This window comes from Ambystoma mexicanum, chromosome 11 (genome assembly GCF_040938575.1).
Source record: "Ambystoma mexicanum isolate Mex_15411 chromosome 11, UKY_AmexF1_1, whole genome shotgun sequence".
NCBI classification, from domain to species: domain Eukaryota; kingdom Metazoa; phylum Chordata; class Amphibia; order Caudata; family Ambystomatidae; genus Ambystoma; species Ambystoma mexicanum.
In genome coordinates, this window is record NC_090934.1 from 840,093,114 (window position 1) to 840,115,005 (window position 21,892).

The 21,892-nt window shown below is 40.7% G+C and overlaps 1 protein-coding gene across 2 annotated transcripts in view; it reads left to right on the forward strand.

The window, feature by feature from the left end:
* Positions 1-21,892, forward strand: part of UEVLD (UEV and lactate/malate dehyrogenase domains) — a 573,150-nt gene that overhangs the window by 341,617 nt on the left and 209,641 nt on the right. For both annotated transcript variants that reach the window (XM_069623794.1, XM_069623795.1), the window contains exon 7: positions 20,333-20,441. In XM_069623794.1, coding sequence (XP_069479895.1) covers positions 20,333-20,441 — 109 coding nt within the window. The remainder of the gene's footprint in view (positions 1-20,332; positions 20,442-21,892) is intronic.

Sequence of the window (21,892 nt, forward strand, 5' to 3'; positions counted from 1 at the left end):
TCCATAGATTTAGTTAATGAACTGGTAGGACCAATCCCCAATGACTGTTTTGACAGTGATAGCGACAGTGACATAACACCAGACAGGATCTTTACCCGGCAAAGGGGGAATTTCCTGGTGTACTCTTCCTGCCCTTATGGTGAGGAAGAGGTGACCTGTGACATCAGGAGGGATGAAGTGAATTTCCAGGTCCACGGGGACTGTCTCCCCTGCCTGAAACCCTCTGTCCAGGTCAATACTTTAACCAGGGACCTCTTCACCCAGCTGGAGGAGGCAGCTGAAATAGCTAAACCAGAAGTCTTTCCGGGCTTCAGGCAAATGATTGAAGAGAGAGTCAACCTAGCTGATGCCTGTGAGACTCTGGAGCAAAAGCAAAAGTTGAAACAAGTTTTGTTAGATTTTCAAGATCTCTTTGCAGTGGACTCATATGACTGTGGTCGCACCGAAATCCATACAACAATTCCCATGAACCCTGGTATGACTCCAGTGTTTGTGAAGCAATACCGCTTGCCTCTCGCATCCATGGAGTCCCTGGCGGAAATGATCAAAAACCTCGAGTCCCGTGGTATAATTCGTCCAGTCCACAGCACCTTTAATAATCCGGTGCTGGGGATTTTAAGGCCAAACGGCCTCTGTGCTGACCTAAGGGAGCTAAACAAATGGGTCCACATGTCCCGATGGCCCCTCCCCTATATTGACCAGGGGCTGGTATACACTGCCATTTACCTGACCAATGTGTACTGGACCGTACCTGTCAGTAGGGAGGACCAATACAAGCTGACCTTTACCTTCGGGGGGCATCAGTATACATGGACCCGGACTCCCTTCGGATAAATCAACTCTGGCATAGAATATAACATCTTCTTACACAAGGCCCTGCCCGACTTGGGTGAAAGGGGTAACTGGCCTATGTAGATGATGAACAACAAATCTGAAAAGGGCAGGGAAACTCTAGCCTCTGGACCAGAGTATTACAATTGCATAGAACAACAGAAAAAGATTGTCCAGAGAAACAAATCAATTTGAAAAAATGTGTATCAAAATTTATTGAAAGTGATACCAACAATTTAAACAATGGTGAGTCAATCACAAATAATTAAACACTGATCACTTTAATACAGCAAAACAGCAGCAACCGTATGCCTAAAGTCGGCTAAAATATTGTCACACATACGTGCCATTCATAGTGCACTCATTCAAACCCAGCTCAACATACCGTGACATACATCCAAAAGCTTAAAAGACAAAAGAATCATGCTAAAAACCTGTGGGGAGAAGGAATTCATGACTGGTCCCCATCAAACGGACATCATTTTTATATTCATAGTCAATAGAATTAATTAATAAATAATCTATTGTCAGGGTGGATCGGAAGGAAAAGTGCAAAAGATCACTGATCTTTTGCACTTTTCCTTCCGATCCACCCTTGACAATAGATTATTTATTAATTCTAGAGATCACTGTGATCTTTTGCACTTTTCCTTCCGATCCACCCTGACAATAGATTATTTATTAATTAATTCTGTTGATTATGAACATCAAAATGATGTCTTTTTGATGGGGACCAGTCATGAATTCCTTCTCCCCACAGGTTTTTAGCATGATTCTTTTGTCTTTTAAGCTTTTGGATGTATGTCACGGTATGTTGAGTTGGGTTTGAATGAGTGCACTATGAATGGCAAGTATGTGTGACAATGTTTTAGCCGACTTTAGGCATACGGTTGCTGCTGTTTTGCTGTATTAAAGTGATCAGTGTTTAATTATTTGTGATTGACTCACCATTGTTTAAATTGTTGGTATCACTTTCAATAAACTTTGATACACATTTTTTCAAATTGATTTGTTTCTCTGGACAATCTTTTTCTGTTGTTCTATGTAGATGATCTCCTGATCAAAAGCTCAACTGTAGAGGAACACATAGCGGAAATCTGTTATGTTCTGACACAGTTGAGGGTTGCTGGAGCAAAACTATCCTTCCAAAAGGCACACTGGTGCAGGACCCGTGTCAATTCCCTGGGACATGAGATAACTCCTGAGGGTCTCCGTTCCCAGGAAAAGAAAGTGGAAGCACTCCTGAAACTAAAAGACCCCACAACTCTGTGTGAGCTAAGGAGCCTCCTTGGACTGACTAATTACAGTAGAAAGTTCATTGAGGATTACGCAGAGATCACAAAACCCCTGACCCATCAGTTGAAGGGGGGGGTCAAGTGAGAGTGGGCTCGAGAGCAAGCCGAGACAGTAAAGCAGCTCAAAAGAAGCATCTCACAAGCGCCTTGTCTCGCTTACCCTGTCAAAAACAAGGAGTTCTTCTTGGAGACAGGGTTCTCGAATGCATGCTTCACTGCAGTATTATATCAAAAGCATGACAAGGTCAATAAAGTCATCTCCTGTGCAAGCAAGACTTTATCCTCTGTGGAGGAAAAATTCAACGATTGTGGGAAGGCACTCTCGGCAACGTTGTGGGCATTAAAAAATTACCGGCCGTTCATCCAGGGTGAACACATCATAGTGGAGACTCCACACCAGCCTTTGCAATATCTCCAAAGTGACAGAATCAGGGCCGGAAATGTGAGTAATTCCATAATTACTTCCTGGGTTCTGTCAATGCAAGGCTTTCACAGGAAAGATATGGCCAAAACAGGAAGAGCCCCCTCGCGCAAGGTCTGGCTGACTTGCATGATTGTGCCAGAGAAAACTGTCTCGAGGACGAGAGTCTTAAAACCCAGGACAACCTGGAGGCGTACCTGAATTCCCAGCACAAAGTCTATGAAGAAGACCAGTGCGAGGGAATGCCCACTGTCTATGTGGATGGGTACCCCTATCATGTTGACAACAGGGAAAAGGAACTTGTGGCCGGCGTTGGGAATGCCTGGATGAATGATGCACCGGAACCCTCCGCTGGGTACAAAATCGGTCCCCGTAGTAGTCAGGTGGCATAGCTGATGGCCGTTCATCAAGCCATCCTCACTGCCATCCAACACCAACTCCACAAACTGGCCATCCGGAACGGGTTCGTGGAGCATCTGGTAAATTGGAAAACTAGAGGCATGCTATGTGCTAACAACAAACCACTCAAGCATGGCAAGCTAATACAAAATATAGATGATCTGGTCACCGCTAGCGGGATGACCATCTACTGGAAAAAGATCAAGGGTCATTCCAGAATAGAGGGACCAGACAAAACTGGAAATTACCTAGCTGATCAGCTGGCCAAAACCAGAGCCATCCAAGGGGAACTCATTGCGATTGAGTCCCTGTTAGGGGAAATCCAGGTCACCGCTATCTCTAGGTCCCAGACAAATGCTCGCAATGAACTCTCAACTGCCCAGTGGAGTAAGGAGACCGCAGAATCTGATTTAATCACTGCTCAAAAAGGGGATACAATCATTGGTAAGTTTAATCAACACATTGAGGAACGTGGAGAACTTTCCCCTGACGTATACTGATTGCATTGGGAAAGAGAACCTCAGAGTGTTGATGAAATGTCCAAAAATGTTCCGAATCCAAGACGGTTTGTTGGTGAGGAGATCCATATCTGGTTGTGACCAGTGAGTGGTCCCTACCTCATTCCAAAGCCTGATGCTAATTCACGCCCATGATGCGGCAACAGCCGGTCATCGGGGGTTTCATACTACATTAGAAATCTTGCGAGAGGTCGCATACTGGCCACACATGGGGCAGGACCTCGACCAGTACTTGAAGTGGTGTCTTATGTGTGCACAATTTCAGTCACCATCACTCACACACCGAGCTCCCCTCCAAAAGAGGGGATGACGCTGCCTTGGTCAGATTTACAAGTAGATTTCATCGGCCCCTTGATTCGCTCCTCTAGGGGGAACAAGTACATGTTAACCGTAACATGCTTGTTTACTAAATTGGTGGAATGCCTCCCGGCCCCAAATTGCAGGGCAGAAACAGCAGCTGCCCTGATGATCAATCACATCTTCTCAGGTTTCTAACTACCCCAAAAGATTGAGTCAAACCGAGGAAGTCACTTCACCAGCAAAGTGATGACAAAGATGTGGGAGATACTTGGGGTAAAAAGGAAACTTCATATTGCATACTGTCAGTCCTCGAGTGGTGGAGTTGATAGGAACAATAAAACCATTGTGAGCATACTAAAAGGTTGTGGCAGCCTCTGGGCCAAGTTGGGATATCCGATTACCACTTGTCCTGATGGCCATCAGATCTACCCCTTCTTCTACAACTAAGATGTCTCCATTTGAGCTGATGACCGGACAAAGGGTGGTGCTACCCCAGCATCTACTCTATTGAACACAAGAGCAGACATTAATAAATGCCTCCACAACTCATGAGTATGTTGAGAATCTGAGAAAACACCTTCAACATGCTTTTGCGTATGCTCAGCGGAATCTAGAAAGATCTGCAGACAGCATGAAGACCCACTATGATCTAAAGACAACCAAAAAGGAATACCAAGTAGGAAACGGGGTCTACTTGTACAATTCCCAAAGGAACCAGACCAAAGAGCGCACAGTTTTGCCTAGCTGGCGGGGATCTTTTGAAATTGTGGACAAAATCTCACTAATCGCCTACAGAATCTGCATCCCCCAAGGGTGACTTGACAGAAGGGAAGTGGTTCCACATGAATCAGCTAAAGAGTTGCCACCCTAGGCACACTTTGCAGCAAATAGGAGTCTATCAAAAACCCAGTGCGGGATACATCTGAAGCATAGGAATATTTCAATTGTCACTGAATGCATGTGTATTCCACTGCTGTCATCCCGATTGGAGGACAGTTAGTGGGAAATTGTTGTAACCGGTTTGTGTTTTCTGTTATAGATTCGTACTGGTTGCACCGTCATTGCCAAGGAGGACCACCTCTGGGACCCGGAAGGAGAAACCCAAAGAAATCCGAGGTGTCGCTCCACACCAGAAAAGCAAACCTAAGAGAAGGCTGGGAGTATCGTTCCACATTCCAACCAGAGGCAGCGAGGAGAGCGTGTCGCATCGTTCATTGATGGAAGAAGGACTCGTACCCGACTGACCCTGATTTTGCGAGAGAAAAAAAAAATCCCACTTGCCTGACTCCCCCACAACTGGAAGTCCAGACGAAGTTGGGGAGGTGGGGAATCTGTGGGATACATTGAACCACTCAGCTGTGCTATGCTACATCACTTTGCTGCATTGGTGCAGGAAACAGCAAAATGGCTGTGCTAACTGCTGTGCGCCAAGATTTCTCAACTGCTTTTTTGCAACAACCAGAAAATGGCTGCACCACCCTGCCACACACATTTCAGGTGGGGTGGAACAGAGTACTCACTGCAGGAATGTGCCAGTGTGCTCTGCAACATTTAACATGAAGTGAAGTGAAAGAGGCAGTATTACCTTGCTGAAAACCCAAAATGCCTCTTTAAAATGACACCTTTTTCAACCTTTAAAAGTGCTGCTTGGTGCTAAATCCATCAATTTCTCATGAACCACTGTGGTTAAAAAGGCCCCTCAATGCCCAGGATCATCCATTATGTCTTAGAGGAACCGGGTCTCATTTGAATGACCGCTCCTGTCAAAAGTATCTTTGAAAAATCAACCAGGGGCTTTGTTTTCATTTTACACGGGAGACGCGTCTTTTTTCTTTGCAAAAGTATCAAGAATCAGCTGTTCAGAGAAAGACTCTAAATAGATGTCTGTTAAACGTATCCATGCTGCAAAACAACTCCAGAAAAGAACTATAGCTGCAGAAAGTGTATATTTGCTGGAGATGAAAACTGAATTTAAAGACATAGTAAAATGTGCTTTTTCTGACTAAAGAGAGAAAATCGCCAATTTAAAAGTAAATGGTTGTGTGAAGGCCTACTTAATTAGAAATGTAAAAGGATTTGTTGCTGGTAAAAGTACATCTATAAACTGTTTTGATTCCACAGATTTAAGTCAAGATGTAAAATGTAAGTGGCAACGGTGTTGTGTTGGAATCAAGACGACACGGAGCAACACAGGTTTAATCCCCGGGTCCGTGCTTAGAAACCTCTGGGTATTAAGCGTGTTATAAATAACCTATCATATCATATCTAAAAAACTTGCTCTGCCAGTTGCTAGCCCTGAGAAAGGGTGACACCTCATAAACCTCTGGCACAGGAAAGCGTTAATTGCTAGCTTGGAGGACTTTGAATGCATCAGGACAAAGGGACTTCCCAAGCTCATCAGACATTAGTCTTTGCTCCAGGCTGGGACAATAGCAGGCGAGACTCTCACCTGCCAAGTATGAGGGGCAATGAAACCTTCAATCAAGAGAGGCATCCTGCTTCAAAGGAATTGACAGCTGCTTGCAGTTGGGGGGAAATAAAAAACTGATCAATTGACATTGGGTTTTAAAGGTTATTTTGTAACTGAACTTTAAAAGACATTTAACTTTGCAGCAAGAATGAGTAAAAATATGAAAAGTTTGTAGTTCTAAATCTAATTTTATGCTCTTTCTTTGAAAACTTGGTAGAACTCATTACTGCACAAGGAACAGAAGTTGTAAAAAATGAGAGATTGCAGGGAAAGTATTGATGTTGCGAACATAATATTGTGTGTACACATCCCACGGGACAGGGGTAAATGTGCATCTGTGTACAAAATTGGGGAATTTTAGGCCAAATCTTTCATGGGTAAAATTGCCAAAATGTAGCAGAAAGGCAAAACCAGGTCCCACAGACTTGGGATTTGGATTGAAATATGATACACAAAATATGTAACCTGTGTATCTGATTTTCTCAGAGGTTATAACTGCATAAATATGTATTTGTGGCAAAATTTGATTTTGGTTCCAGTAGCTAGGGGAGGTTTCTAGACATTGTAAAAGTCACCCCATAAACATGACATCCTTTTTCTGTGATCCAAACAGCCATGGGCAAGGCAGAAACTGTGCTCTGGCCCAATCCTAGCATTATGGGTGTGAGAAGTAAGCCTGCCCTTGCCTTATATTGGAGTGATGTCATTTGGCATGATAAATAAGGGCACTTGACAACACACAGGGTACACACTGATTCCTGACTTTCTTCCTGAATTCCTGCGTAGCGTCCTGTTCCTGATTTCTTCCTCCTGTTTGATCCTGATTCTAGATTTTCATTGCAAAGCCAAGGCCTACGCATTGCTGAACCCTTTTTCAGCTAGGCCTCAAATTCTAAAAATCCCCCAAAAAACTAAGGGATGCATCCTGAACCAGCCTAGCTTTCTGCTACTAGATGCATGCCGGCTCCGCCATCCCACTGATATGTAGTATACAGTAACCAGAAGTGTCAGCCCAGTGCAGTCCGGTGATTAGAACGGCCCAGCTGATCCTGTTCTGCCAGATTTGCTCAGCTGTCCTTGGTTAGACCCAATCCATGTGATGACCAGAAACCTTGACGGTCAAAAATCATAAATTAAAGTGGACTGTAAGTGTTAATAGGAATCATAGAAAACCATAGCATACCTTGCCTTGCCTTGTCCTATCCCAATCTCTAAACCATCCTATCCTTACTTTAATAACTTGTAACATTGTCAGAATCTTTATTGCAATCCTGTTCTTGATTCATCTTGCTCAGTGCCATTTCTTAAGTCATTTTTATCTTGTGTAAATCCTAAACTATCAATCCTATTTCGAGTGGCCGGGCTGGTTCTGCCAGGGCGGGCGCTGGGGATCTGGGGTTGAAGTCATGAATCAACTCCAGAGCTTACTGTTTCCCTGTTTGATATTCTAGCCAGAATGCTCTAATATAGAGTAAAACTATAGTAAATATTTTCTTGTCTAAACTAAGTTTCTTTTCTGTTTTCCTACCCGATTTTTCTAACGCCCCTCATTCTACATTGCATATCTCCCTCGGTTTAGTAGCTAGAGACTTCATTTCAGTTCCAAAGTGTACCTAAGACCTATAGCTATATCCCAACCCAAAAACCGCATTCAAAATCGCCCATTTTTATTAAAAAAAGTTTGGTTAATTTTAGGTGGGAATCAACATTTTTGCAAAGTTTTACATTTGTGATTTTTATTCTAAATTATTTTCAACCTTCCATTCAAATTTGAATTGTTTACTTTTGCTCAAACTATTGCTTATGACTGCTAGTATCTTTCCAATGGTGCTCCCATAGAAGTTTGTACTTATTTAAGAATTTTTGCACAATTCAGTGTTTTATTCAGCCATTTCCGAAATGTCATTTTAAACAGTAGGGTTTCAAATCTGTTTTTCTCTCTTGTTTGGGGAGGGAAGGTTGGATTTGAATTCTGTTTTCTATTCCTTATTACCTGCTGCTTCCTTATATCTATTTAGAATTGCTTATTTGTGGGTTGAGGAATATTGCAGGGGGAAATCCTAACTTAAGTGCTATCTCTCCAAACAAGCCAAAAGTGTTCTTCTCTCTGGTGTTTTCCATCTGTGTTGCTAAACAGTGAATTTAAGTCCATTACATACCTTCTTATCTGTTATTGTCACCACATTGGTGATTGCTGCTCCCTATTAAAAAGTATATGTTTGTTTGGAATTTTAAATAAATAAATAAATATTACCTTTACCAACCACCCTGATTCCTGGTCCATCGTGACTCGGGGTATTTATATATATTATATTACACAGCCACAGTAGTGGCTGTATAGTTATGGTTAAGTTGCTGTTTCCAAAGGAAGAGCACTTTTTGGGCGGCCTATAACTCCGCTCTCCCTGGACGAATCCTCAGCTTTGCAAAAAAGTATATGGGCCGCTCTGAATTTTGTTGCAAAGTTTGGTGAGGATTCGTTTAGGGGGGAAGTTATAGGGGGTGTCCCAAAAGACTGAATGGGGGAAAAACTTTGCGCACAGCTACAGGCCAAACCGCTGGATGGATTTTCACCAAATTTACGGCAGGGGCTTGGTCCCAAAAGCGTGCTTTTGTAAATTTGGTGACAATCTGTCCAGAAGTTTCCTTAAAAACGATCAAAAAGTATGTTTCTAAAAATTAGTGATATCTATGTCCGCTCCGCGGTCACACTTCCCTGTTCGCTCCGTGGAGAAGATTTCATTTGGCTCTTCCGTGGCATGCTGCCCGTGACCATGTTGCGCTTTCACCGATTGGTTTTGCCACAGTGTGAAGTGCGTCATAATGTTTCGATACGGCCGCCATGTTTACTTCGTTTTCTGTTGTATGCGCTCATCGCCGCTAACATACATAAACGAAGAAGACACCAAAGCACTTGTTACACTTATGGAACACTGTTTTGAAAGGTGAGCGTTAATGAGATGTGGCAGAACAAAGTCAAACATTTATGTAATCTTGTTACCACTGTCGTACCGTACAGTGGGACTTGCTACTCATTGTACGAAATGAACTTACTGCGTCCATGTTAAAATACATAAACAACATTACTGCTGTCAGACTGGCGGCCTACAGTTTAAAATCTAAGCCAGCCACCTGCACTATTTCGTAAACAGCACTTCTGCACGTGTACAGGAGTAGCGGTTCTCATGAATAGCTTTTGATATGTTGTTGCAAAATGAGAATGTATTTCTATTCGGAGTGAAGGTCACTTGAATTTCGTTTTTCAATATGAGCTCAGTATGGCCACATATTTGTCGGCACCCATAAGGGTCACTTGTTTTTTAACCTTGAGCTACCGGTAAAAAGTAGAAAGTAATCGGTGACATTTGTGATGTCATCTTTGATGTCCTGGGTGTTCGTGTTAGCAGTGCACAGTGGTGCTGGCAGTTATGGTTGCTTAGCCTACCATAACTGTTGAATTTCAGTTTTTTTTTAATTTTACTTTGAACCATAATGTCACGTTTATAAAGTTTTTTTTTTAGTGAATTTCACAGGTTTTTAGTAGTGCAACATAACCATAACGTCCCCTTAACAAAGTTTTTTTTGTAGTGAATATATATATGTATATATATATGTGTATATATATATATATATATATGCCCTAACAAAAACCTGTACACTTCACACAAAAAAAATGTCCACCTCCCCTTTATGCTTCAAATTAAAACTGAAAAACCCCTGAAATTTGACAGTTATGGTAAATTAAGCCCCCAACCCTGCCACCACCCCTGTGCACTGCTAACACTAACACCCAGACCATGAAAGATGTCTTCTTAAATGTCAATGATGACATCAATGACAACATCACTTGTTTAGCCCCTTTATTTACCTACCCTGCCCTACATATATATGTACATTCAGTAAAAAAATTTCACTAAAGAAATGTTACACTTCACAGTGCAACCAAACACCACTGCACATTCCCCCATTATAGTAGGCTAAGCGACCATAACTAGCACCAACTACGTGCATTGCTAAGACTAACACCCAGGACATCAAAGATGACATCACAAATAACATTAATGACATCACTCATGACATCACATGTTTGCCTCACTTATTTTGTCATCTTTGATGTCCTGGGTGTTAGTCTTAGCAATGCAATAATCCTGATAGTGTAAGAAGAAGCCATAGTAAAAAAAAAAATATTTTAGCAAAAATGTTTTGTCACAGAAAGAGGACCAAAGTCATCTTCACCCCTTAAAACATACAGTAGAAAGTTAATTCTGCAAGCACTCGTGTACAGTGTAATCCTTCTCAAAAGGAAGTTGTTCATATTAGTGTTAAAAAGGATGAAAGCACTAACAAAAGTAAGTAACAAACTACAAATGAAACTGAGCAATAAACGGAATGTGAAGATAAATAATTTTTTGCATGTTTGTGGTGGTGAGTGGGGTCACACAACAACCACAGAGCCATATTTCAATGAAGAAGAATACAAACAAAATCAAACAAACGCAATTGCCATCTATAGCAGTGGACGTGGGTGTGAGAAAATCAATACTACCATCATGGAACAAGAAATGCTGCTTACAAAACTGTCTTCTGAAAACTCAGAATTACCTCTCGATTCACCAGAATCACACCGTCCAGTACACAAATGGCCGTGCACATCAATGTGTGCCATTCCAAATAAAGCTTTCAAGCCTTTACGTGTGTTCCTCAATCAATATGTAAAAGGTAAAGACAAAAGTAAAATCAAAGTGCTGCAAAATATGGATATTTGAGTAGTGCGAAAACATACAGAACTAAAAGGACATTCACTAGCCTGCATTTCTGGGCCTAATTGCAAAAGTCCCAGCTGTTGATCATATCAGAAGACCTTACTTGGAAAAAATCTTTGCCTCATCGTACATACACGACGAAGATCTTTGGTGGTCTCGTTTGATAGGAGGAAAGAAAACATCTTGGGTAACGGCCACAGCAAAAATCTTGGACTGTATCTTCGAACGTCTCCAAATGACAGAGGGACAATAGAGAAACTTTGCCTCCTTTTGTTCTTTCGTCACTCTCAGCTTCTTTTGTAAAAACCTCTGTAGGTTAAAAGCAATAAATAAAAAATAAAAAAGTACCTTCCATGATATCAAAAGAATATCAGTACATCATTCTAAAGTTAGAAATTTAGTGTATAAAATATATTGTGCAATAAGTCCAGCTTCAGAATTAGGCAATTTAAATACCACTCTTCTGCATGGTACACCCAAATACTTACAAGAAGAAATGGACCGTATTCAGAAAAAGTATTTTGGAAGTGGGAGCCACGTAGAAAATGCAACGGTTTTAGAGCATAGTAGCGACAAATCTGCACATAGCAACCTTCTATTGCACACACACAGAAAAGAAAACCTAAAATTTAAAAGGTCATCGGCTGAAGTACCAAACCATGTGTGTGTATGTTGCAGCAGATCGTTTTACAAAGGGAACACAAAAAATGTGGACATAGCATACAAAATGGAAAACAATGAAGACTATAAATGGTTTGAATTAGCTTTGTACCTTTTAGCTGAATGAAAATATGAAGTAACTGAATCTCTAATATGTTGCAGTTACTGTACTGCAAAATTAGACAACAACCACACTCCTTTACGTGCAATTACAAGTAATTTGGAATTGTTTCAATTACCAAAAAGTCTGCAACAGCTCAATTTGTATGAGAGCATAATAATTCAAACAGTTCACCCATTTCAAGCAATTATACGCCTTCATCCAAAAACAGCAAATTTACCTCCCTCTGAATTGGTGAAAGGCATTTGTGGCCAAGTAGTGATACTTGCCATTAGATCTAACAGAAAATGTGCACACTCTAGGAGTGGAACGTTCAATAGAGCATTCTTTAATAGTCTTGGTAAATGGAGTACCAACAAAGGACAAAAAGATTTGGCAACAATTAGTGGACTTACACAAAGTTACACAAGCATTGCAAAATTTAAAAGACGACAATGAGTACTACAAGGAAAGAAATATTGATGAAAGCTTAAGGCAAACAACTGAAATAATTCAAGAGCCATCAGAAACTAGACAATTTGAACTTCTGGATCCAGCTACAGTATCCACTCTCTTAGACCATTACACAATTCATCCATTGCATTCCAATGAAAGTATGGATGATGCACTAGAAACTTACCAAATACGACAAACCAAAGGGACACCAATGAGTATTTTGGGAAAAAAGTAGAGAAGCACGTGCTTTTCCACTGCTATTTCCTTCTGGCAAAGGTGGGAGGTACGATGATAGACCCACTCAGATTGGGGCATCAGAATACCGCTTATTGCGAATGTATTCCCAAGATCCCCGATTTAGACAAAATGTGCAATACATATTCCACCTACTCTACAAAAGTGAATTGGCAACACTATGTCATGGAGTTGCACACATTCTTAAATCTGGAACGCACTTTCAAAATATGTCCGCTACGCAGTTAATACAGAAAGTACAAGAAAAAGATGAGGTTTTACAATCAAGTATAACAAATTTGTTTGCAAACATGCGCGGTACAAAGGAATACTGGTTTACACGGCATGGAGACGTGCGTTGCATGATCAGAAACCTTGGACCACTAACTTGGTTTGTTACGCTAAGTTGTGCAGAATACACATGGGAAGATTTGCATGAGTTCCTACGCATAGCAAACAGCAACAAAAACAACATAGATATATTAACACCTGGAGAACTTTGCTCCCTAGACCCAGTTAATGTCTCAAGATATTTCCATCATCGTTTCATTGCAATGCTACACTTTATTTGCAATAAAAGTGTTCCTTCCCTTGGAGAAGTGCAACACTTATTTTGGTGAAAAGAATATCAAGCGAGAGGAGCACCACATATTCACATGCTATTATGGATCAAAGGTGCACCGACATTTGGCCATGACAGTGATAGCACTGTTTTGCAGTTTATCCAAAAATATGTCACATGTGAAATCCCTTCACAACAGAGTCATAGTGAGCTGCATGGGCAGATTTTACAATTTCAAAGACACAAATGTGGCAAATATTTTCACCGTAAATACAAAAACAAAGATAAATACTATACCAAATGCCGCTTTGGTTACCCCAGACCAGTTACAGAAACAAGTGAAGTAAACAACTTCATGTATTCAGTTCGACATAGTGTTAAAGGTAAATCACCTAAAAACACTTATTACATAAAAAGAAGTGAAGAATCAAAATATATCAATGATTATAATGCAATCATTTCCCTATTGTGGAATCCACCAGATCTTCCAACACACCATGTCTGGTGGTGCCCAGATTTAATCTAAAAAGAGCCGGAGGTTCCAGCTTCCCAGTATTAGCTGCCCAGCTCTGGAACTCTCTCCCACAGAATATTCAAACCATTCAGACCTTCAACAATTTTAGAAGTCAGGCTATTACCTGGATACTAAATAAAACATAAAATAACAGTTCCTGATACCACTAACTATTAGGTGATCGGCTCATACGACTGCTCTGACCAAATGTATAACATGTATGTATAATGTGCAATTTGTATATATTTACCATTGTCAACCTATGCCTTGTAACCATTACTATCCTTAGCGCCCAATAACCTCCGGGTCAGGTGCGCGATATAAATAGAATAAACAAACAAACAAGCAAACATAGATGTGCAGTACATTGCAGACAATTCAACTGCTGTTGCACCCTATGTTACAGCCTACTTAACAAATGCAGAAAAAACAGAGCTTCAAGACCTCTCGGATAACCTAGCATCAGACAAAACATTATCACAGAAATTGTACAGCCTAGGCATAAAAATGCTCTCTCATAGAGAATGTGGGGCCTATGAAGCAGCAGATCGTTTAACCGGCACTGCTTTGTGCGGAAAATCAGACCACATAGTATAGCTCAGTCTTGGTCCTGCAAAATCTAGAAAAAGAGTGCTAAAATCATATGAGGACATAGAAACTATTGCCAGAAATGATCCCAACAGCCAAGACATTCTGAAAAACAATTTACTGGACACATACTATTCGAACAGGAGTACCACTCTGGAAAGCATGTGTCTGTACCACATATCTCAAAACCTTGCATACAAAAATAATGTAAAACCTGATGAAAGTAAACGTAGATATAGAGTGACCGATTGTGAAGGGAGCTTAGTGAAACTTAACAAACAAAGCTTAATTAATCATGCAAAGTTGTCATTAAAAACTCCATCAGAAAGAACTATATTACATGTCTCTTTTACAACTTTTCAAACCATGGAGAAAAGAGGAAGATATACTAGATAATTATGAGTGCTATGAAGATGCTTTCAAAGCAAATGAAAGCACTATCACAGATGTTAACTTTATGCAATACAAAACATAGGCGGTGTGCCTTTACACCGATTACTACTGCTTCCAGTAGAGCTTCAAAATAAGTTAGACTACTACAAACTTTCTGCAGAAGCTGCAATGGAATTACGGAGAGTATTGAAGCAAATGAAGATGCTACTAATAGATGAAATGAGCATGGTCTCCAATCTAATGTTGGCTTTGATTCATCTCAGATTGCAAGAAGTACTTAAAAGTAATGAGGAAGAACTCTTTGCTGGGAAACACATTATAGTTTTCGGAGATCTTCTACAATTGACACCAGTAAAAGGTGAAACGATTTTTTAAAACCTTAGGCCACACACACTGCCGGAAAACTGTTGGTAGCATAGGTAATGTTAACCTTTGGCAACATTTCCAATACAGAGAATTAACTGACAACATGCAGCAATCTGCAGTTCTCACTTATGCCAACATCTTGAAAAGTATTAGAGTTGGTGTATTATCGCAAGAAGCACAAGCTGTATTGAAAAAGCGTCATATATATGCACTGTATGGCGATAATGCACGCGCAACTGATGTAATGGAACAAATAGCGCATAAAAATGTCAATTGTATGGCCTAATGCCAACTCTTGCAAGCTGTTTCAAATTCAATGAAACAATGCTAAAGAAAGAAATGCAAGCAATAATAGAAATTAGCGCCACAGACAAACTTAGACGTACATGGTTTGACAGTACCCATGTGTGAGCAGGCCATAACAAGACTAAATAGTTTAGAACATTCAATCTCCAACACAGCTGGGTTGGAAAAAGTATTGAAATTATCATTAAATTGTAGAGTAATGTTTAAACGTAATCTTAATGTAGAGCAAGGGCTAGTTTATGGAGCACTGGGCACAGTTGTTGGCTTTCAATCATACCCACGTGATAACAGCATTCAGTTTGTATATATTCGCTTTGATAAAGTTACAGAAGTAAAAAGGATAGGGCGCTCAATGGCTCGATTTCTTCTCAACAAAGACATGCATGTGCGTAGAGAGCAATTTTCTCTAACTCTTGCATATGCAGTTACCATTCATAAATCCCAAGGTCTTGCCCTAGATAAAGCATTGATAGATATATGAAAGACAGTGTTTAAGGAAGGCATGAGCTACATAGCATTATCACGCTTACGTACACTTGACAGTCTTTTGTTAATAAACTTTGATTCAAGTAAAGTCAAAACTGATATTCCTTGCATTCTAGAATACAATAGAATGCGTTCACTGTACACCCCTCGTCTGAAACAATACCCTGTTCCAGATAAAGTGAAACGTGGTAAAAGAAAAGCAAATGAAACAGAAATGCAACAGAATGCAACAGGAAATTCTGCACAAAAAAAAGAAGCTAAAGTTTCATCAATTGCCGCAAACCTAGAAGAACCTATTAGGGAATGTGAACCAGGCACGTCGGCAAAGAAACAGAAAAACCAAAAAATGCACTCGGGTACAGAACTTGCTGGCCCATTCAAATTTAAAAATGAAAGTGGGGTAAGTTGCTATGCAAATGTAGCAATGAATATTCTATTTCAATTGCCACCAATTGTTGACAATATTTACCTGCACAGCACAGACCAGTTGTGTTCACAAATGTTAGTACTGCATAGAAATGCAACAAGCAATCCTGACAACACATACAGTGTTTATGGAGTAAGGCAACAATTGGACGACTGTGCTGGAATGGTGAGAATCACTATGAACTCACAAGAAGATCCAAAGAATTTCTAATGTACATACTATTAGTATTGGAAAACAAAAGTATACCTGTAAATGAAATCTTCCAAATTTCGTACATGTGGAAACATACATGCACTCTCTGTAACAAAGTGATACAGGAAGAAATCCAAAATGAGCGATTTGTGTATATTTCCAAACCAAATTGTGAGAAGATTCCTTTTCAGCAACTTGTACAAAATGCAAACCATGGCAGATTATGTAGAATTTGCAATTCAGATAATCACTCTACCTTACTGATACAATCAGATAGTTCCTACATAATACTTATGCTTCTACGTTATAATGCAGATGGCACCAAAAACAACTGCAAACTAACTGGATTTACACACCGTCAAGTGTCACTTGGAAAGAAAACCTTTACAACAGTTGGAATAATCTTCCATGCAGGAGCTACAACCAATGCAGGTCACTACACTGCATATATTAAAAAGAATTGTGGATGGTTTGAATGTAATGATAGCACCATTACTCTTAAGCAGAGGTTGCCAGCTAACCTAACAAATGCGTACTTAATGCTCTTGAAGCCAAAATTTATGAAATAATGTGCACTTCAAAATTGTCACCAAAGTAAGTGAAAGACTACAAACAGTTAGAATACGCCCACAGGTATCCAACTACCCAACAGGATGGAAGAATGACACAAATAAATGATTATCACAGATTGTTGGAAACCAATATACAGGCAGAATACACCTATATATATCCAACTGTAGTTGAAAATGTGCAGGAAGGCAACAAAGAAAGCATTAATGGAAAAGATACAGGAAACAGGAAATGTCAACGACACAAATGAATGAGTATCACAAATCTGTAGGAACACATGCACAGTTAAAATACGCCTACAGGTATTTAACTATTGATAAAAATGGGCAGGAAGGCAACAAACATAACATTGATCCGAAAAATGAAGAAAGCACTGAAAGGAAAAAATGAAGTACTTAGTTGCATAAGAAATGAAGGTTTTTTTTTAATCCGACAAGGATTTTTTTTCCCAGACCCAAGGATTAGAAAAGCAAACACAGAAATTGAGCGCAATGCACAGTACACCGGTTTGTAAAAATGAGGGTCTAAAAAAAAAATTAACTGTATTAAGCAATGTGGAAAATCTGCAAACATTAACACACCTTTTTCTTTCATCACAGAAATGGAAAAAGTGATACTTCTGCCAAGTACATAAACCACATGGTCCTTGTGAAGTAGCTGCTTATAAATTAAATTTTCATTCCATCGTCGGCAGCCATGAAGTGAAGAAACTAGGGCACGAAAACAACGACCAGAATCCACCGCTCCCATATTAACTTGCAACTCCACTGCTAATGACTTCAGTATTGCATGCATGGGCTTTAGCCATGCACCCAAGACTGCAGGGTCTCCCCACAACCACCTCGATGATGTGTGGTAGTGGGGGTTATTCTATAGGTGTGTTATCCTGCTTTACCTCTGCCCAGAGGCTTCCCTCCTAGGTATATGTCTGCAGATCTTACATGGGATGGGTGTGCAGTGTCTTCCAAGTGTAGTACTTACCACTTTCTTGTTGGGGGCATGGGCTTCGGCCATGGACCCAACACTGCACGCACTCTCCACAACTTTCCAATGAAAATGCAACACAAGGGGTGTATGCATGGTTGGCACATGCTACGGTGGTTGTGGCCAGGGCCTAGAGTCTTGGAAGTAAGGCCTTCGGCCGACGGCCATGCATCCAAGACTCTAGGCCCTAGCCACAACCACCGTAGCATGTGCCAACCATGGCAGCGTACTAATGAATATAATAGGCATTGGAAACAGTAATGTATTCACAGCATGTAGACAATTTCAATGTTCCCTATCACCAGACGTGTCCGTACAAATGTAACAACTCCCCCGTGCAATACACGGCCTCAAATACTGCCCTTATTGGACCCCTCCTTTTCTGTGCGTACAAGGAGGCTGTAGAACATACGTCATTAAGTAGGTATAAGTGTACTCTGCGTACAAGATGCCCATACACATTAGATCATGACGACCGACCCCCCCAGAACAAGTGCATTAATCACCCATATGTGAAGACTGTAGCCCCTGGCCACTACCACCGTAGCATGTGCCACCCATGGCGGCGTACTAATGATTGTAATAGGCATTACGAAAAACAATACGGTCACAGCGTGTTGTCAATTTCAATGTTGCCTACCTATACCCGCGTGCTTGCAAGAGTTACAAATTTCCTATCCACTACATGCAGTCAAGTGTTACAAATTTCCTGCCCACTATATGGACTGAAGTGCTATCGTTATTATCCCCCACATTTATTGTACGTACAAGGTGTGCATAGAAATGACATCATGACGGCCGAGGAACAAAAGCATAGATCACTCATTTCTTACTGTGTGAACCTTTCCCAATGCTCTGTGCCACAGCAAAATAGGGTAATGAAAAAAGAAAGCATGTGTACGCGGTTTGTTACTCCGCTTTCCGCGGATCCAAGATGTCGGGCGCATCCAAACCATCTGACGCAGAAGACGTCTCGCAGCAGCCAATGGACAGAGACGTCGCGTGTACGCGGTCATGACGGCAGCCCCTTAGCCAATCGGTTTCTTGTTCGTCGACCGAACAGGGATAGATATCACTAATTTCATACCTACTTTTTCATAATTATAAATGAACGTACCACATGTATGGTGACACAATGTACAAAAGCACTCTTTGTGGACCAAGCCCCTGTACCTGCCGTGGATTTCGTCAAAATCCGTCCAGCAGTTTCACCTGTAGCCGTGCGCAAAGTTTTTCCCCCATTCAGTCTATGGGAAGAAAAAGACGTTTTGGCACCCCCCCCTATAACTCCTCTCCCCCTGGGCGATTTCTCACCAAACTTTACAAAAAAATTCAGAGTGGCCCATATACTTTTTTTTGCAAAGTTTGGTGAGGATTCCTCCAGAGGGAGCCGAGTTAAAAGCCACCCAAAAAGTGCTCTTCCTATGGAAACAGCAACTTAACCATAACTACATGGCCACTATTGTGGCCATGTAAAAAATAAAATAAGCATTTTGATTGTGTGCTGCATACTAGGCTGAGACCAGGGTGTATCACCAGATTGAAATATTTAACAGGGTGGTCATTCCACATTTTTTCTCCCTTTTCATGCTTTGTTGTATATTGTTAGCCTGACGCAGCCACGGTTATTGACGGGTTGTTGAGTCTGATATAACAGCAGATTTAATTGGCCAAATACTTTGGGTGCTTGTGCCAGAAGGCTCAGTGAGTGAGACAGAATAATCTCAATTGCACTCGAACAACAATCGGAAGTTAGTGGAGGATTTGATTCCTATCCAGATGTCGGTCGTTTATAGACCCAGTTTTGCACTCCTGTTTTGAACGTGGTGTATCCTTTTAAGCTGTTTTGGACCTGTTAGCATATCAATAGTCCCACTGTGGGCTAATTCTATGAAGGGCATGTATTTTCTCAGCATGTTTAGTTAGATGATCATTTTTTCGTGATTGGGGCAAAGCATTATTTGTGTCAAAGGTTACCCTTACATTACGTACTGTGCTTACTGGATTTGGATTCAAGCCTATTTACTTAATCCATGTTAAATTTAGGTTTGGGTTTGGTAGGGATCTTCTAAAATCTGTGACATTGTTCTTGCTTATTTTCAGCCACCTTGGGTCCACAATTGTTCTTTGAGACCTCAAAAGTGTTTAAGAAAGGAATCCCTGTCAAGGGAAACTGCAACACTAAATGCCTAAAGACCAACACGCAATTGCATGTCGCAGCCGTATGAATCTGGGGTCACATTTTTAGTCTGTCTATCCGTTTCATGTGGAGAGAAAGGCACACACTGTTATGAAATGTGGCACTTATAAAAACATCTCCAGTGCATGGACTGTTCCGTACATATCGTCGATCATCTCACAACGGCTCAAAATGCACACCTCCATTTTAGCTGGTTGTCAACATTACAAGTTCTGCTCCCAAGTAAATGGTATTTGTACTCTTCTGGTGAAGCTTACTTGTCACACAGCTGATGCATTTCTTTTTTTCTCCATACAGGGTTTTCAAGACAAGCTTTTACTTCTTGATCTTTCAGGAGGATCAGCCAAAGGAGGAGGCGCTATGGACCTGGAAATTTTTAATTTGCCAAACGTGGAGATCAGCAGAGGTACTACATTTCGGTTGCCCCATTACTGCTGCATCTTAGCGTCATCTGTTAATGCTATTGGGTGTCCCCAAATAGAGTTGTATTAATCTATTGCAAATAACGGTCTGTATTCTTCCAAGATCTTTTGATGGCCTAGTAAATTGGGTATGTTTTGTAGAGACTTTATTGGGAGGAAAAGGCACATCACCGGAACTCACTGGAAAAAGCAGTAAGAAACAGCAGCATTATTCCCATACTTGTTCCTGGAATCACTGCAATGGGATTATTCTTTTAGCACGAAACGTGATGCTGGAATAGGTGCATAATCCCAGCACTATGCAAAGACGTACCCTACAGATGGCTCCTCCCTATTTAATATCTGTGGAAGAAACAATAAACCATGGAAACATTGGTGGCGATAGCCTGTCTTTAGAGAATTTGTGATTTTTGTAAGAAAACCATTTTAAGTAAAACAAAAGCTGGCATGGTCTTCTTTGAATGAAACTTCGGTCAGAGCCTGCATTCAGCAACAGTGACATTACTTTTGAAATGCTCACCTGAACATCCATACCAAAGGATCTGCTTTGTATTTATGATGGTGTTGAAATGTTGTGGTTGCCTACAGGTTCATAGTTTAGATCTGTATGAGTTTGTTTCATATTAATCGGTTCTTCTCTTTGCTTTCAGTGTTTGCGTGGTAATTGGCGATGTATGCATTTTATTATAAACTAAACTTAATTGTACAAAGAAGAACATCCTAGAGCAATCAAAATAAAATGTATATATTCCCTTCGAAATCAACATGCTATTCAGAAACCATAAACATTGGCAACAATGAGTTCAGCCATCTTCCGAGTGATCTATCTAGCAATGTATGCATGGATAAAAAGACACAACATTAACTTCAATTCAAGCACCATTGCAATCACACCAATCCCAATATGATACACACCAAAATGGCATTCCTTGAGACCCTCCACAATAGCAGAACCTCAATAAAATCATGGACTTGCTTGAACGACCTATGGATATGACCGATTTGAACTGATAATTCTTGCCCTGTGGCCAGCAGCCCTCGCAATTCTCGTAGAACTTGCCAACAATTGTCTTTAATAAGGCAGCTTACCTGTAAAAAGTCTCCTCCCCAACAAATCTTGAAACAAACTACCACTTCATGAGACATTACCTTACCCAGGGGAAATAATTGAAGGAGTTTTCTCACTTAGGCTGCATGCCCCCATAGACCTATATAATGTCCTCCAAACAGATCAGTCAGACTTTGGTCCTCGATGGAGAAATGACTACCCTCCAAGTAGTATGCAAAGTCCTACAAATTCTGCACCATGGAGAAAACATGCCCACACTTGCAACGTAATCTTTCTGCTGCTTTCGTCCTAGTGAATCAAAAAGCAAAACATGCCACTACTCCATTTTTCATTGGCAAAAAAATAAAATGTGTCATTTTAGAATAC